The following is an 18,990-nucleotide window of genomic DNA, read 5'->3' on the forward strand; positions in this document are numbered from 1 at the left end:
CTATCGCTCGCGACATCGCTAGCAATCGCTAGCGATGTCGCAGCGTGTAAAGCACCCTTTAGGCTATGTTCACACGTCCAGTAATCATCCTCATTGACTGTTTTTAAAAAACTGATTGGAACTGAATCAGCCTTTTTAGCAATGAAGTCTAATGAAATGGATCAGTTAATTAGCCATCCGTTTTCTTCCATTTGAAAAGGATCCTTTTTTTGCTTACTGGATCAGTTTCAAATCGAATATAATGGAAGGTGCGTGACTAAAAATCATTTTTAGAATTGGGTTTCATTAAAATTTTTGCTCACTTGCCTTCCTATAACCTCTGTGTTTCACTGTGTATTGCTGACTGCAGAATGAGTCAAATGGGAATCCATCAGTGAGCTCATTCTAACGTCCAATGGGAGTGTTTCTAACTCTTGGAGTCAGACAGAGGCAGACACAGAAATTCTGCTCCAGGTTATTATTTATTATTATTATAGCGCCATTTATTCTATGGCATTTTACATGTGAATCTCATGCAACAACAGTTACAATTCTCCATAAAATCTTATAAGCACCAACTGTCACCTCCTGTTTTAGCAATGGAAAAGTCTGTATTCACTAAGAGACAGATTTTACCCATAAATGGAGAATTTTGAGAAGGAACGATCAGTCGGGTAGGAGACATGCGGATGTCTCTGATAAGATACATTACAAAGCTGCTTATTTTATCTGTGCTATTGATTTATGAAATAAAAATGAAAACAACGGTTACACTTTAGTAAAAAAAACAGAAATTTCGGCACTAAATATGGAAGTCATGGCAGAAAAAAAAATGTGATTGCCACTTTTTTTGCATGAGTTTTTTCAATGCATTTTTTATCCATTTTGGGTTGGAAAAATGTTGCAAAAATGTGAAAGAATTGCACCAAATCTGCAAGGAAAGAAAAAGGCAACAAGTGCACAAGAGTTCAGGATGCTCATTGTTTTTGCTGGCATAACAATTTGCTTGCAGTTTTGTGTCAAATCTGTACCAAAAAAATGCATAAAAATGCAATATGTGCACATACCCCAAATGTGGACAATCCCTTTAAGTGCTCATCAGAACGTCCACTACATCCTGATTCCCTCTGCCAGAACACAGTAATCAACTCGAAAGTAAACAGCTTCCGAAAACATCGCCAGGTCATGATCCCAGATGTTACCGCAAAATGAAGTGTTCCTGTTCTGCGAGGAAAGCCCGCGAAGGATATTCATGGTGATTTGTCGCAGACATTGGGGGATCAATGCCCTTCTTATTCTACAGGTAAGAACTGGGTTGCCAAATTTAAATCGGGCCACTTCAGCCCCAATGATGAGGAACGTTCTGGACGACCGAGAGTGGTTGTTATTTCGGAGATCGACGATGCTGTGCACAACCTCATACTGGAGAATCCACGAATTTCAGCTAAAGCAATAGCAGACAGCATGGGGATTTCCCATGTTTGTGTCATTATCCATGAACATTGGGACATGAGGAATCGATCTGCAAAGCGGGTCCCGAAATGTCTGACAACAGATCAGAGAAGCAGTGAGTGACATCTTCCCGCTCCATTTGTCAGTGTTTCCGGACTGATAAGAACTTCTTGGATTGACTGGTCCAGAAATCAAGGAGCAGTCAAGAGTGGAGGCACAGTGGTTCTCATCATCCAAAGAAGTTCAGGATGCAAAGATCAGCCACTTAGGGTGGTTTCACACATCCGGCTTTTCGCCGGTTTGCCGGATCCGGCGCTCTCCCGTACAGACAATACAGTACAGTGACAGCGCTGTAACTTCCGGGTCACATGCGCCGGTCACAAGACAGCATGTGACCGGCGCTTGTTGCGCTGTCACTGTACTGTAGTCACTGTATGGGAGAGCGCCAGATCCGGCAAACCGGCGAAAAGCCGGATGTGTGAAACCACCCTAAGGTGATGGCGTCTATGTTCTGGGATAAGAAGGGCGTGCTGCTAGTGGACTACCTTCAAAAGGGTTCCACCATCAATGCAAGGTATTACACTGAACTTTTGGACCAATTGAAGGCTTCTCTGAAGGCCAAAAGGCGCGACAAGCTCTCCAAAGGAATCTTGTTCCTGCAAGACAACGCCTCCGCTAACACTGCAGAAGCAACCACGGCAAAACTGTCAGAGCCGGGCTTCCAGCTGGTTGACCACCCACCTTATTCACCAGATCTAGCTCCCTCTGACTATCATCTGTTTCCAAACCTGAAGAAACACCTCAAGGGTACCAAGTTTCACACCATTTCTGGTGCCATGGCTGCTACAGATGCCTGGTTTGAGGCACAACTGATATCCTTTTTTTTGCTAGGTTTAGGCAGAATTCACACATCCAGCACACTCCAGTATAGCGCAATACAGTACAATGGCATTGCGGCAAGCTCCGGTCACATGCTCCAATCACATGACAGCATGTGACCGGAGGTTGCCGCAATGCCATTGCTCTGTACTGGAATGTGACGGATCCGGCAAAGCGGCAAAACGTCGGATGTGTGAAACCAGCCTTACAGAACTTGGAATACCGATGTAAGAAGTGTGTTGTTATCAGTGGAGAGTATGTGGAATAAATGGAAAGTTTCATCGTCCTATCTCGTCTCTTTCTGGATAAAGCCAAAGACTTATCAGCAGCCCCTCCTATATACAAATGTATATATTTTTTTTTTATTATTTTTTTTAATTTTTTTTTTCTTTTATTTTGGGGTTTATGATTTTAATGATAAAATCCAATCGCTGAATACAAGAAGACATGTGAGGGGTTGGAAAAACATAAATAATAATCACATCATGGGATTAGAACAATATTAATAAAAAAAGTCATACAAAATAATAGTGAAAAAGAAATAAATAAACCAGAAAATGTTAGATATTATTACCCAGCGGTGACAAGGCACGAACGACTGTCTGACTATAAAAGTAGAAGCAAAAATTTCAAACCACCACCTTGTCTCTTTATAGAAAAGAAAAAACATATTTAGTAAGAGTGCGATTTATCAAAATATAAAATGTTTTTAAACCGTCCCATAAATAACAAAAATAATAAAAAAAAACCATTTTTTTTTTTTGCACGTTTCATCTCCCCCTAAAAATGCAATAAAGGGCGAATAAAACATCTCAAAATATCAATTAACAAACTGCAGTTCGGAGCGCAGAAGTCGAAATACAATATGGAAAAATAGAAAAACTTTAGGTTTTGGAAAATGGTGACACAAACAACATATTTATTTTTACGTTTTTAATTTTTAAGCACTAAAATAAAATAATAATAATAATAGTAATACAAAAAAAGACACACGTTTGGTATCACCGCGATCGTACTGACCGGGAGAAGCTTATCACCGGGTCAGTATCACCCTAAAATAAGCGCCATAAAAGCAAAACCCCAAAATAAATGGCGGTATTGCATTTTTTCAATCGGTGGTAAAAGGAAACGGTGACATTAAAAACTACAACTCATCCTGCAAATAAATAAGGTCTTTTGAGGTGGAAAAGAGAAACAAAGGCACAAATATGAGAGTTGCCCTCATCTACAGTGTAACCTGACTTTAGTGGCCAGAATTAATTTATTTTAGGCTTTTATATGAGGCTAGGCCTCTCCGTTGCCCAGAGCAACCAATCAGAATTCGCGTTTTATTTCCGTTGAGCAGGTTTGAAAATGAAAGCCGCGCTCTGATTGGTTGCTATGCAGCCTAGGAGTGTTGCTATAGATGTAGGTTACGGGTGCATCACATGGTGCGGCCGGCGCTGGGTACGGGAGCCGCCTCACTGCGCATGTCCGGCTCGCGCACACACTGGCCGTGTCACTCGGGGGATCCGCTTCCAGGGGACGGGCACGATGAGTCCCGGGCTGCGGCTCTGCTGAATGGCTGCAGCGGTGCCCGGGGGGTGTGCGCCCCCCAGGAGAGGCCGGGCCGCCCCCGCATTCCGGGACATGTGGCTCCTGTGTCTCATGTTGGGCTCAGTGGGTGAGTAAACACTATGGGGCGAGAGGGGGGCGTCCATGACAGGAAGGGGGGCACTTACTTTTGCATCTCACCCCTCCCACCTGTGTCACGTGCTCCTGGGAGCCCCTCCTGTGTGTTATTGTCCAGTGTGGCCCCCACAGACCCTGCCCCCCATCACTGGCGTCCTTTATGTACATATAGGGGGTGCAGTGTCCGTCTGGTTACATAGGGGGCGCTGTGCTGTGTTTACATCTGGAGACTTCATTCCTATAGTATTCCTGGCTGCTCCGAGGTCTGGAATTTGGGGGTTTCTTCCTAATTCAGGGTCAGATTAGGGAGGTAACGCTTGTTCCTTACAGATTTTGAGAGATGGGTATTTTAGAGTGCCTGTCGTTGTATTTTGGGGTGGCTGTCTGACCCAGGGGTTGTATTTTTGGGGCACCTGTCTCTCCCAGTCATTGTGTTTGTACCTGTCTCTCGCCCAGGCGTTGTGTTTTGGGGTACCTGTCTCTCGCCCCGGCGTTGTGTTTTGGGGTACCTGTCTCTCGCCCAGGCGTTGTGTTTTGGGGTACCTGTCTCTCGCCCAGGTGTTGTGTTTTGGGGTACCTGTCTCTCGCCCAGGCGTTGTGTTTTGGGGTGCCTGTCTCTCGCCCAGGCGTTGTGTTTTGGGGTGCCTGTCTCTCGCCCAGGCGTTGTGTTTTGGGGTGCCTGTCTCTCGCCCAGGCGTTGTGTTTTGGGGTGCCTGTCTCTCGCCCAGGCGTTGTGTTTTGGGGTGCCTGTCTCTCGCCCAGGCGTTGTGTTTTGGGGTGCCTGTCTCTCGCCCAGGCGTTGTGTTTTGGGGTGCCTGTCTCTCGCCCAGGCGTTGTGTTTTGGGGTGCCTGTCTCTCGCCCAGGCGTTGTGTTTTGGGGTGCCTGTCTCTCGCCCAGGCGTTGTGTTTTGGGGTGCCTGTCTCTCGCCCAGGCGTTGTGTTTTGGGGTGCCTGTCTCTCGCCCAGGCGTTGTGTTTTGGGGCGCCTGTCTCTCGCCCAGGCGTTGTGTTTTGGGGCGCCTGTCTCTCGCCCAGGCGTTGTGTTTTGGGGCGCCTGTCTCTCGCCCAGGCGTTGTGTTTTGGGGCGCCTGTCTCTCGCCCAGGCGTTGTGTTTTGGGGCGCCTGTCTCTCGCCCAGGCGTTGTGTTTTGGGGCGCCTGTCTCTCGCCCAGGCGTTGCGTTTTGGGGCGCCTGTCTCTCGCCCAGGCGTTGCGTTTTGGGGCGCCTGTCTCTCGCCCAGGCGTTGCGTTTTGGGGCGCCTGTCTCTCGCCCAGGCGTTGCGTTTTGGGGCGCCTGTCTCTCGCCCAGGCGTTGCGTTTTGGGGCGCCTGCCTGGCCCAGGGGTTGCGTATTGGGGCGCCTGCCTGGCCCAGGGGTTGCGTATTGGGGCGCCTGCCTGGCCCAGGGGTTGCGTTTTCGGGGGCCGCTGTTTGGCCCCGGGGTTGTATTTTGGGGTTACTTCTGTCCTTTAAGGTCCATACTGCTATCATGGTGGCTTAAATAAGTGTTGTTGTTTTTTTGAGGGGATATTTGACTTTCTGCTTACACATCAGAACACTCACCCTAGGAAAAGGAAAGAACCCTCCAAGAAAACACAATCCCTCCTCAGGATGAAGTAGACCCCCACCCCCCTCACCTCCTTGTACTATGTGCATATAATCTCTGCTGATGCCCCATAACATGCATATGTTAGAAAAAGCTGCATGGAGTTATGGCAGGGCATGCTGGGAGTTGTAGTTTTGTAACAGCTGATAATGGTTTGCACCATGCTCTATATTTTGGGATGTCCACTTTATGATTGAAAGTTGAACTAGATGAACCTTGGTCTTTTTTTCAACCTATTAATATAAGGAAGACATCTCCTTCTTATATAAATATATTATTTTGACCTGTTTTTATTTTTATTTTTTTTATTTGTTTTATATATGGTATTTGAGGTATATGCTTATTTCCTTGGGCTTTACACTGGGGGTCTCCTTGTCCACCCCCTATCCATAACACTGAGGTGTCTCTTCGGTCCCTCTATTCCATTATATTGGGGTGTCTCCTTGTTTCCCCCTCCATTAATTTGGGTGCTCTCCTCGTCCCCCCCCTCCATTAGACTGGGGTATTTTCCTTGCCCCTCTCATTTGCACTGGGGGTCTCCCTACTCCCCCCTCCATTACATTGGGGGGTTCACTTGTTGCCCCCCCTCCGTTACACTGGAGGGGGTCTCCTCGTTGCCACCTCTCGATTACACTGGGGGACGGTGCCTCCTCATTCCCCCCTCCATTACACTGGGGGGGGGGGTCTCCTTGTTGCCCCCACTCTCCTTTACACGGGTGGGAGGGGTGTCTCCTCGTTGCTACCCTCTGTATTACACTGGGGAGGGGGGGGGGGGGTCCTACACATTTTCCCTCCCTGGGCTGTGGGTTAGACCCTGCATTATTAGCACATCTGGCTACGGGGGAGGGGGCATTTCAGTTGGTGAAATACTTTAATTTGCTATAGAACTATACCATGTGTAATAGTTTCAGGCAAGAAAAGGGAAGCAAAGATATGGAGACGGCACCCCTGACCACCCGTGACCAACCCTGACCACCCGTGACCAACCCTGACCACCCCTGTCCAACCCTGAAAAACCCTGACCGCAGCTTCTGTCTGAGAGTGACTCCTAATGAACGTCAAGTTATAATATTGAGTTTTGTGTCACTTTTTATCCAATATTTATTCTTTCGCCATTTATGCCATCCCATTCTCTCTGTAGATAGAAATGAAACTTTAAGCCACTTTTAAGTATTGTCATGATTTATTTTTTTTTTTTTTTTGCTTGTAGTCAGTGAACGAAAAACAATTTCTTGCTTGTACATCCAGAAGCTAAACCTGATACAATTGTGTCCAGTGTATGCAATCTTCTGTGAGGGGAATGCCTCAAATAAAATGTATCGATGTCACCTCCAAACTAATTCCCAAACATTTGGATTGTGGAGGGGTCTCTGCACCTGGATTCAAACAATCCGATACAACAAAAGCTTCTGAGAGGTGCAAGAAGCAAATTGTATTGAATGTATTGTATTGTATTGAATGTTTACAAATAGACGAGAATATTTGTGTTTCTAGTTAGGCTAGACTAGGTAAAGCTCTGCAATAGTCGCTGTGACGCCCTCATTGCATCCTTTTAGTGCAAGTGAGGAGTATACATTATATTAACAATATATCTATCTAATGTCCTAAAGCAACTCCCCCCAAACTATAGCCACCCACTGATACCGTTTATATAGTTTCACTATTTATTTATGCACTTTGTTTCCTTGCCAATTATTATAAGGACTTATTCAGATGCCTGTATTTTCGGGCCAAAACTGATAGAATAGAAATACAGTGGAACCTTGGTTTAAGAGTAACTTGGTTTGAGAGCGTTTTGCAAGACAAGCAAAGCTTTATACAAATGTGTAACTTGGTTTAAGAGCAATGATTTTCAAGAAGAGCAAATATTCACCTTGGATACGCCTGGTTCTGTCCTTTCACCGCGCTCTGAGCCGGTCTGGAGGTAACGCTCTGTCCATATGTACAGTATACTGTATACAGTATACCAGTGTATGGTACAGTATCGAATATATAAGTGTGTGTGTGTGTGTGTATGTGTGTGTGTGTGTGTGTGTGTGTGTGTGTGTGTGTGTCCGGGATCGGCATCTGCACCGTCGCAGCTACAGCCACAAAATTTTGCACACTCACACGTCTGGACCCCGAGAGCGTCATAGGCTATGTTGTGAGGCGAAATTTTAACCCCGCGTGTTCCAATTTACCAATCAATTTTGCCCCCATCTACATAATGGGGAAAAAGTGAAACGAAAAGTGTATCCGCACCGACGCATTTACAATCACGAAATTTTGCACAGACACCTCATGTGACCCAGGGAACATCGTAGACATTTTGACAGGAAAATGTATCCCCGCGCTTTACAGTTACTCTCCAAAAAACATGGCTCCATTAAAGTAAATGGAGCCTGGAACTACAGGTTATTAGTAGGAGCTGTGATTGGTTGCTGTAGGAACAAAAGACATTCACAGTATAAGAAGCTTATATGTGAGGTAATAAGATGTCGGTGGGGAGACGGATAGAGACAGGCGGGGAAAGAGACAGGCAGACGGGGAAGGAGGAGACAACCAGAGAGACAGACAGAGATAGATGGGGAAAAACACAGACCTTGATAGAGACAGACGGGGAAAGAGACAGAGAAATATAGACAGACAAGGAAAGAGACAGACAGAGACAGGCAGATAGGGAAAGAGACAGACCTGGAAAGAGACAGACGGAGCACATTACTTGGCCAATTTAGTTAAATCTGTGTGGAATATCTGTGGTGTTGAAATATATGTTGTGAAATGCTTCTATTAGCTTAGATTTTGACTTTTAATAATTACATTTCTATCTATTTGTTTTGTGTTTTTTTTTGTGTGCAGAATACATTTTTGTTAATACGTTCTATTTTGTTGTTAATAACAACAGTTCTTAACCCGGGCGAAGCCGAGTAGTACAGCTAGTATACTATATAGCATATCTATCAATTTGCATTTGTGGATATAGTATTGTACTTTCTTTCGGCTAACCAGTGCAGCACATTGCTTATACTGTATCTCCCACACCAATCATTTTATTGTAAGCTAAAGTACAGTTTAATTAGCTTTATGTTTTTACTGTACTGTACAGTATTTTGTATTAGTACTGTAATAATTTTATGTACATAGAGTACATTATTTTATATTACTGTAATAAGTTTGTATAAATACAGTAGATATTTTTGGGCTGTGGAACGAATTGTCTGCGTTTCAATTATTTCCTATGGGAACATTCACTTTGATATAAGAATAACTTGGTTTAAGAGCACACTCCCGGAACCAATTATGCTCGTAATCCAAGGTTCCACTGTATGTTCATTAATAGGCTCGTTTAGATGAGGGTGAAAGTTATCAAGTCTGCCCACAAGTCTTTTAATAAATTTGGTGCAACCATCTGTGCCCCTAAAATGCTGTATTCAGATGTACGAATACAGACCCCGATGCCAGGACCCTCCTCGGTCGCCGGACAGCCTCATATAGTCCTTTGAGCCTATTTAGTTTGGGTCAGGAGACACGCTGCCAATTTGTGCATCTTGACTCATACATGGGATACAATGTATATCTGTTTTCCGGCATACATTACAGTACTCTTGTCATGTGATAGTAGACTAGTCGTTCTGCTGCTAAACTTTGCCTATTTTCTAGTAAATGGCTTAAGCAGTGGTCAAGGTAAAGTGTCAAATGATTGTGCAGCTATGGCTTGTACTATAGTTTGCAGGTTTAATTTTTTTTTTTTCTCCAGTTTAACTTTCATAGGGAGATTGTAAATTTTCCAAGTGTCTGTGTGAGGGTGAAATCGATGGATCGGCTGCCTAATCTCTCTCCTGACCCCCGCATATAGGCTGCGGTCACACGAGCGTATAACTCAGACGCGTGCTCTCTGATAATGGATTTAGTCCTCGGACTAATGTCTATTCTATGGGGCAGTACCGATCAGCCCTTTTTTTTTTTTTTCTTATGCCGGCAGCACAAATTGTGAGTGTCAGCAAACTGGATCATGCGCACTGATCTGCGTATATAGGTGCATGGAATTCATTCGACTGCGCTTGGATGACATCTGTATGAAGAAGATGGAGAAATGTTATTCTCCATCCTCTCACCTGTGCTCTGATTCTCTTGTCTGACAGAATCGGATCGGCGTTTGATCAGTGTTGTTTAAGTAATCAAACCCATTCTCTTGGATGAGAACGCAGCGTTACACGAAGGCAAGGGGAGAAAGTCACCACCAGACACCTGTCAGCTGCGCATCTCCCCAGAAAACGAAAGGATCCGTTATTTAAAGCGGATGTGTGACTACATTTCATAATATAAATGGCATAAATTGTTAGGCCGGTTTCAGACGTCCATGTTTAATCAGGTACCAGTCACACGCATGGTTATGGTCACACGTGTGTCATCTGTGTTTGCATACGTGTGACACGTACCGGGTAAAACATGTGTCTCTGCAATGAAAAGATGTTCTATATTTCCCTGTATCCAGCGATGCTGCCTCCTGCTTCTGACCCCCGCTTATTATGCTCATGAATATTCATTGCCCGAGGATCTGGAAGCCGGAGCATCGCGGGGACAGCATCGCCGGTGACAGATGAGTATACAGCACTTTGTGCAGTGACATCCAGGGGGTCATCGGAGTTCCCAATGAACTCTTATGAACCCCTAGAAGTCACCATCGTGACACTTGCTGTAGTGCAGTTGGTGTCATCAGGAGGTCATCAGAGTTCATTGGGAAATCCGATGACCTCCTGGACGTCCCTGCACACACAATGCTGGCAGGATACTCACCTGTCACTAGCGATGTCCCCAGCGATACTGTCCTTGGCTGTGCTGTCTCCAGCGCTGTCGCCGTGATGCCCCTGCTCCCAGCTGCTCAGTGCAGTGAATAATCAATGAAAATAATGAGCGGAGGTCAGGAGCGGGAGGCAGCAGAGTCGGAGACAGCATCATGGGATATGGAAAATCTTTTTATTTAAAAACCCATGTTTTCTCCGGTCCGTGTCACACTGATGTCACACGGATCACATCAGTGTGCGCTCCGTGTGACACCCGTGCTGCCGGAGAAAAAACGGACACGTCTCCCTGTGAAATAGAGGGGCCACACGGTCCACGTGAAAACACAGCCGTGTGAGTACACAATAGGGTAACATGGGTACGTGTAACATCCGTGTTAAAAACGGATGTCACGTACCTAAAACACGGACGTCAGAAATCTTAGACCGGATGAGCCTGGTGTACTTGCTTTGATAATCATGGCTTTATAATCCTATTTGAAAGTTTAAAGTCCACCTCTGCCCATCTAACCTAATTGCCAGCTCCCCGCAGCCGTGCCTGCTTTCTGCCATGTTATATTATTGTGTAAGTAGTAAGATTTAATATTGGTGACGTCCGTATAAAGCCGGACAATATGTTGTATTACAGCAGCCGTCACTATGTCAGTATTAGGGATTATCCCGGGATCCAGCCATTGGACATCGGTTTGTTTTAATCCCTGAGATTATTTGCTTTTCGCTTCCTCCCTGCTCCGTCCTACCGAGGAGTCTCATCGTGATACAGGCCAGCGAGCGGCCGGACCCTCGCCCCCGCTTGTCTCTGTAAATCGTCTTTGGTTATTGATCTGCAGCCATTTCTACTTTGCAACCAATTTTGCTGCCGCCGTAAAACTCAGAGCAAGCAAGGTTTACAGATCCGTCGTGGGGTGGGGGGTGATGCGGCTACTCTGTGACTGTGAGATGATATATACAAGTAAAATATATCTTTGTACCGTGTTAGCCAGTAGAGATAAAAAAATTGTTTAAAAGAACAGAGAGTCCTCAGTGGTTGATACCTTTTAATGGCTAACTGAAAAGATGGTAATAATTGCAAGCTTTCGAGACTACTCAGGTCTCTTCATCAGGCATGGTATAACACAAAATCTGAAGAGTCACGTATTTATACACAAGAGTCACGTATTTATACACAACAGGACTTGTGTATAAATACGTGACTCTTCAGATTTTGTGTTATACCATGCCTGATGAAGAGACCTGAGTAGTCTCGAAAGCTTGCAATTATTACCATCTTTTCAGTTAGCCATTAAAAGGTATCAACCACTGAGATGATATATACACATTTTTATTAGTACATTTCTCATATACCATATTACATGTTCTGTAGTATACATGTGACATCCTTAGTGTAAGCATGATTAATCAGAATCCCCAATATGTTGAGTACACTGGTTGATAACATTTGTTGGTTCAATGAGTCACTTGAAATTCTAGATGAACCGTGCACTTGCCCTGATGATATAAAACTACAGAGAGCTTTTTATTTCTCTTTGGGGCAGATTTCTGCATGTATTTGCACTTAGACCTTGAGAAATGGGTCAAAATTTGGCAATTATAGTTGCATGAAGTTTTAGACTTTTTATGTGTTTAGAGACTTTGTTCCTAAATTCACAAATGGGTGCACCTTTTAGGAAATGGTGTGGTTTACTTTGCAACAAAATTCTATATTTATCAATATTTTCTAATTCTTGGACAGTACACACTTATATAATAATAATGTTTTTTTGACGGATGCGGCTTGATACTAAGCATGCGCAGTGCAAAAAACCCCGCATCCGGTGGCTGGATGCGGTTTTTGCCGCAGGATGCCGCATCCGGCGTCCATAGGCTTACATTGTAAATAGAGCCGCATCGCACCGGATCCGGCGCGATGCGTTTTTTTTCGCCGCACAAAAAAAACGTGCCAGGCAACGTTCCATCCGGCCGCCGCATCGTCTAAATATGCCGCATCCGGCAAAAACCAGACGCAACGCAAGGCCATGCGGCACTATACGGCGCAAATGCAAGTCTATGCGGAAAAAACGCAACCGGCTGCAAAAAAAAAAACGGTTGCGATTTTTCTGCAAAGCGCCATATTGTGCCGCTCAGCAAAAAAACGGATGTGTGAAAGCAGTCTAAATTGACATGCGGTGCAGCCCAAGCCACAGCATGTCAATTTATTGCTGCAGAGCTGCAACTATTTTTTTGCAAAGCGAAAGACCGCAGCGGCCCAAACCCTGATCATGGCCACGGGCAGCTTTGGTCTCCTGCGGAGATCATTCACGGCCCGCAGGAGAGGACATGCTGCATCCAGGACGCAGCACATCTGGATCGTGGGCACGTACCCTAAGAGTCCAGAAAGTGGACTATGTGCCTATGGGAAGAATTGAGGTTCCCATAGTTAGTGCTCCAGAAGGGAGAAGGCCATGGGCTCTTGTGGATCTCCGCATTGTAAACTCAAATGCTATAAACTACAATGGAGAGCTCTAAATACACTGATGGCCACCTGAACCTCATATAAACAGGGCTCAAGGGGTCCCATTCGCAGAACGCTTCTTTTTCCTCATATATGGAAACTACGTTTATGCATGCACACGCAGAGAATCATCTCTGTGACCAGATGGTTGGGGGCCACACAGAATTGCATTGTGGGCTGCATGTGGCCCCCCGGAAACACAAGTTTTGCAACCCTAGTCACACATATAGTCTACTCTACACCATCTATTAGTTGGTTTACTTTGTACCAGAAATTTGCTCCAAAATCATTGCACATGGTGATGACTGTTATAGCGCACAAATCACCAGGATTTTCCTATATAACCTAAAGCCAGGGCTATACTGGCAGTATCAGGCTGATTCTATAAATACCTTTAGTTGTCAGCTAGGATGTATAGGTTTTGAAACACAAGCAAGTAAAGTTGGTAAAATCAGCAGCTTTTTGAATGACAGCAGCTGCCGATCAGCTGATAGCTGGGGTGGGCATTCATAATGTATTCCGCCCCTCTGCCTATCCATCCTCCCCTTTTATTTATGCTAATTCTATTATAGAATTGTTTTACTAAGTGACTAGAAGGACCTGTGCTGATGTCATACCCATGTGACCAGAAGGGGCGGGGCCTCAGCCAACAGAAAAAATGTTGCTTCCTGGTATCAGCTAAGTTGGCCGAGGCCCCGCCCCTTCTGGTCACATTGGTATGACATCGACACAGGTCCTTCTAGGCAGTTATTTATGCTAATTCTATTATAGAAACGTTTTACTAACAGGGGGAGGACAGACATGCAGGGGGTCGGGAATCACTATGAATACCCACCCCAGCTATCAGCTGATCAGCAGCTGCTGTCATTCAAAAAGCTGCTCAATTCATAAACTTTACTTGCTTGATTTTCAAAACCTATACATCCTAGCTGACAACTAAAGGTATGTATAGAATCAGCCTGATAGTGCCAGTATAGCACTGGCTTTAGGTTATATAGGAAAATCCTGGAGATTGGTGCACTTTAAGATACACCCCTTTCCTGCCAAGCCGTGCCCTTCCTTGTCAATCATGGAGAAGGACCACCCACTGGACTCGTATGAATTCAAATAAGGGTTTCAGGGACCAAACGGAATCGTCTCACTGTCTGAAAGATCCTAGGGGATCAAACTCTGTAATTAGAAGCTGGTCCAGCGATCAGTTGATTACTATGGAGATCGACTGAAAGTGGTGTCTGGCTGTGCTTTTTCCCTGCAGCGGCCATCGGATGTTTGTATTATACAGTCAAATAAATGGCTGTCCATACAATACATGGAACGGTCGCGTCTATCAGACTCTGGTCCTCTTTGTAATGGTCTCTTCATTCTAGGACTTCTTTATGTGGAGGGGATCTAAACTGCTGGCTTTATCCTAATGTACCCTGGAATTAGGAAACTATGTCAGAACAAATGACGCTTGGACCTTTGGGGCCTTATAAAGATGGAGCTGTAATTTACTTTTTAATTTTAGGATGAATTAATAGGAATACATACGGCACAAGCCTTTTTTATAATCAAATCTAGGCCACTGCTAAGTCCTATGAAACATTGATATAGAAAGTACTGTGGACTGCACTGAATATAGGGGTCACAGGTCAAGATGAATAAATCTTTGTCCAGTTGGATCCTAAAGTTTGCAAAAATGTGCCCATCTGGTGAATCCAGCAGGCAGTGCCCCAAATTCTGCACCCGCAGTCCAGTCTGTGGCAGACACCGATATGTGAGATTATACTGAAAATTTCTGGGCGTTTGTGATTTTAGGACTTAACGTCGTACAGAATGTGACCCGGCAGGTAAAATACCGACTGTGCAAAGCGCACGAGACAGACGCCTGACGCTTTACACCTGTCATCACTTCTCCTGTGCAAATAATGGTCCTCGCAAAATGCATGCAACCTTTCCCTCACATTCAGTGATCTGGAATCATTTGGGGAAAGATCACGACTTGTTTGGACACAAAAATAAATCAGGGCACGGTGTGACATAAGCAGAGCGGGTCAGTCCAAGCATTTAGGAAAGAAGTGCCCAGATCAGGCTCATAGCCTTCATGTAAGGCAAGTGCAGCCTCTCTAGGGGTTTGCCAATAATTGCAAAAAAATGTAGCATAGATTAGGCTACTTTCACACATCCGGCTTGAGCTCTGCGGCTCAATCCGGCTGTGCAAGCTATGCAACGGATGCGGTGAAAACACCGCATCCTTTGCATAAGTTTTTCCTTTGCGGCCAGTCCGGTTTTTGCCGCTTGCGGCATGCTACTGAGCATGCGCAGTGGCAAAAACCGCATGCGGCGGCCGGATGCGGTTATTGCCGCATCCGGCCGCCATAGGCATGCTTTGAAAAATGCACCGCATCGGCCGAATGCGGCGCAATGCGGTTTTTTTTGCAGCACGAAAAAACGTGCCAGGCAACGTTCTATCCGGCCGCCGCATCGGCTAAAACTGCCGCATGCGGCAAAAAACGGATGGAACGCAAGGTCTTGCGGCACAATGCGGCACTAATTAAAGTCTATGCAGAAAAAACGCAACCGGCAGCAAAAAAAAAACGGTTGCGATTTTCCTGCAAAGTGCCGGATTGTGCCGCATTGCAGAAACCGGAGGTGTGAAAGCAGCCTAAGGCTACTTTCACACATCCGGTTTTTGCTCTGCGGCACAATACGGCATTCTGCAGAAAAAACGCAACTGTTTTTTTTTTTGCCGCCGGTTGCGGGTTTTTTTGCATAGACTTACATTAGTGCCGTATTGTGCCGCAGGGGCTTGCGTTCGGTCTGGTTTTTGCCGCATGCGGCAGATTTAGCCGATGCCGCGGCCGGATAGAACGTTCCCTGCAACGTTTTTTGCGCCGGCAAAAAAACCCGCATCGCGCCGCATCCGGCCGCTGCGGCGCATTTTTCAATGCATGCTTATGGACGCCGGATGCGGCGCGATGCGGAAAAAACGCATCCGGTCACCGCATGCGTTTTTTTCCACTGCGCATGCTCAGTAGCGTGCCGCAACCGGAAAAAAACGGACGGGCCGCATGTAAAAACTTATGCAAAGGATGCGGTGTTTTCGCCGCAACCGTTGCATAGGTTTCACAGCCGGATTGAGCCGCAGGGCTCAAACCGGATGTGTGAAAGAACTTGATTTGATGAAACCAAATACTTTACTTTAGAAATCTGCAAAACTTCGGAGGGCAGGGTGTCTCATGCCAAACCCTTTGCAGATACCGCACGTTCACCGTTCCAGCTCTTGCACAGTGCAGCCGAGTGTTCTTGCTCTTCAGTTAGACGTCAATGTCTCAAGTTTGGGATTTCAGAAACACTCAGGGTAACATACTCTGTCCTGAGGGACTTCAGGCAAAGCACATAGGGTGGGGTTAGTGCAAGCCAAGCTAACATTTTGGAAACTGCGTCTCTGCCTCTGTATCTGCAGGCTGGTAATTTGCAAATAGAAGACTTTGCCATCAAAATTATAGCCAAAAAAATGCTGCTTTTGAAAGAAATGGAGCAGCGGAGGATGGTAGTGGTGGCAGTGTTTGGATAAAATAAACATTTGATACCTTTCCTGGTAATCTCACTGACCAAAACATGGTTTTGTCTGTGCATGGGACAACTGCACAAACAAAGCTCAGGTGCTCGGTGCACCCTTGGTGTGGCCAAATGGATCAGTGCCCCTTCTTACCTACTTGATAACAATCGAATAGGGTGAGAGATAAGAGCTGGAAAAAAAGGAATAATATTTTATTTGAATCAATTCCCACCTTTTTGTTTTCCCTCTATCTCTGCCCTTCTCTACCTCCGATGGAGCAGAGCTGTCAATCAAGGAAGAGATGGATGCAGAAAAGTAGATGGGATGAGAGTCAAATGCAACATATGTTACTTGTTGTATATCTTGTTATTTGTTCCCCACGTAATTATGTAGGAAGGGACACTGATCTTTTTTGCCAGACCAAGGGTGCACCAAGTACCTGTGCTTGGTTTGAACAGTCATATTGCGCTGGCAGTTTCCTTCTAAAGAGGTCCTCCCATCTTAACTTGTTACTAAGCTGTGCCATCACTTAATGGTTGCGGGGGTCCAACCTATGTGACCACCGATCTAGACATTAAGGATCCTCCAGATCTGTGACCCTCACTGATCCAGACAATGAAGGATCCTTCACACCTTTGTGACCCTCACTGATCCAGACAATGAAGGATCCTTCACACCTTTATGACCCTCACCGATCCAGACAATGAAGGATCCTTCACACCTTTGTGACCCTCACCGATCCAGACAATGAAGGATCCTTCTGACCTCTGTGACCCTCACCGATCCAGACAATGAAGGATCCTTCACACCTCTGTGACCCTCCTTCAGACCTCTGTGACCCTCACCGATCCAGACAATGAAGGATCCTTCTGACCTCTGTGACTCTCACCGATCCAGACAATGAAGGATCCTTCTGACCTCTGTGACTCTCACCGATCCAGACAATGAAGGATCCTTCACACCTCTGTGACTCTCACCGATCCAGACAATGAAGGATCCTTCACACCTCTGTGACCCTCCTTCAGACCTCTGTGACCCTCACCGATCCAGACAATGAAGGATCCTTTAGATCTTTATGATCCTCACCGATCTAGACAATGAAGGATTCTGCAGATACTATTTGCTTTTCTATATTGTTCCATCTATGTTTGTTCTAGCAAAGAACAAGCCTTGAGCTTGCTGAGACTTGTAGTCCGATACGCCTACTCTTTGTGGCGCGGGGTTTTCCAGGGCTGGCGCAGTCTCTTCCCCGGCTGCAGCAGGTTTCTCATTCGTGTACTGACTCGTTGTCCTGTAATAACAATGTAACAATAATTCACTCCGGTGTGTTTAGTGTCAGTCACTGTCGACCTCCAGCCCATGAAGGAGCCGTCATCGCTGCTGTTCGGTTTCTTCCATGTAACCTGATTCTTACATGGAAACTGTCTGAATCCCGTCCCCCCCGGGAAGGAAATTGCGCTGCATGGCAGGCGGTGAACAAAGCATCTTTCAGACATTGTTGTAAGATGTACCTGTCTCTTGCAGACAGAAGAAATAGACATTTTTTTCTTGTCTAAACCCTAGTTTTTGACTTGTCCGCACTTGGTTACCTTATAAACAGTCCATGCTGTTGACAAACGGTCCAATAATCAGCAAACAAGCGTTCCTAAAAATGAATGTGCCCGATCACAGCCCCGCATAAACATGTCACCTATTAGAGTGTGAATGAGCAAAACTCCTATTTGTCCGTTTATGTTGGCCATTAAACCATTGTTTCCATCAGCATATCGCTCTATGTAAGCAAGGTGGGCTGCCATCGGCACATCACCCTATGTAAGCAAGGTGTGCTGCCATCGGCACATTGCCCTATGTAAGCAAGGTGCGCTGCCATCGGCACATTGCCCTATGTAAGCAAGGTGCGCTGCCATCGGCACATTGCCCTATGTAATCAAGGTGTGCTGCCATCGGCACATTGCCCTATGTAAGCAAGGTGCGCTGCCATCGGCACATTGCCCTATGTAATCAAGGTGCGCTGCCATCGGCACATCGCCCTATGTAAGCAAGGTGCGCTGCCATCGGCACATCGCCCTATGTAAGCAAGGTGCGCTGCCATCGGCACATTGCCCTATGTAAGCAAGGTGCGCTGCCATCGACACATCGCCCTATGTAAGCAAGGTGCGCTGCCATCGACACATCGCCCTATGTAAGCAAGGTGCGCTGCCATCGACACATCGCCCTATGTAAGCAAGGTGCGCTGCCATCGACACATCGCCCTATGTAAGCAAGGTGCGCTGCCATCGACACATCGCCCTATGTAAGCAAGGTGCGCTGCCATCGACACATCGTGCTATGTAAGCAAGGTGCGCTGCCATTGGCACATCGCGCTATGTAAGCAAGGTGCGCTGCCATTGGCACATCACCCGCCATTGGCACGTCGCCCTATGTAAGCAAGGTGCCCTGCCATTGGCACGTCGCCCTATGTAAGCAAGGTGCCCTGCCATTGGCACGTCGCCCTATGTAAGCAAGGTGCCCTGCCATTGGCACGTCGCCCTATGTAAGCAAGGTGCACTGCCATCGGCACATCGCCCTATGTAAGCAAGGTGCACTGCCACCTG

General features: G+C 46.0%; 1 protein-coding gene across 1 annotated transcript in view; it reads left to right on the forward strand.

The window, feature by feature from the left end:
* Nucleotides 1-3,774: 3,774 nt before the first annotated feature.
* LDLRAD3 (low density lipoprotein receptor class A domain containing 3) overlaps nucleotides 3,775-18,990 on the forward strand; it is a 175,865-nt gene continuing 160,649 nt past the window's right edge. Inside the window, exon 1 of the mRNA XM_075327057.1 lies at nucleotides 3,775-3,973. Within this exon, the coding sequence (XP_075183172.1) occupies nucleotides 3,871-3,973 (103 nt within the window). The 5' untranslated portion in view covers nucleotides 3,775-3,870. The remainder of the gene's footprint in view (nucleotides 3,974-18,990) is intronic.

The sequence above is a fragment of the Anomaloglossus baeobatrachus genome, chromosome 10, assembly GCF_048569485.1.
Source record: "Anomaloglossus baeobatrachus isolate aAnoBae1 chromosome 10, aAnoBae1.hap1, whole genome shotgun sequence".
Taxonomy (NCBI): Eukaryota; Metazoa; Chordata; class Amphibia; order Anura; family Aromobatidae; genus Anomaloglossus; species Anomaloglossus baeobatrachus.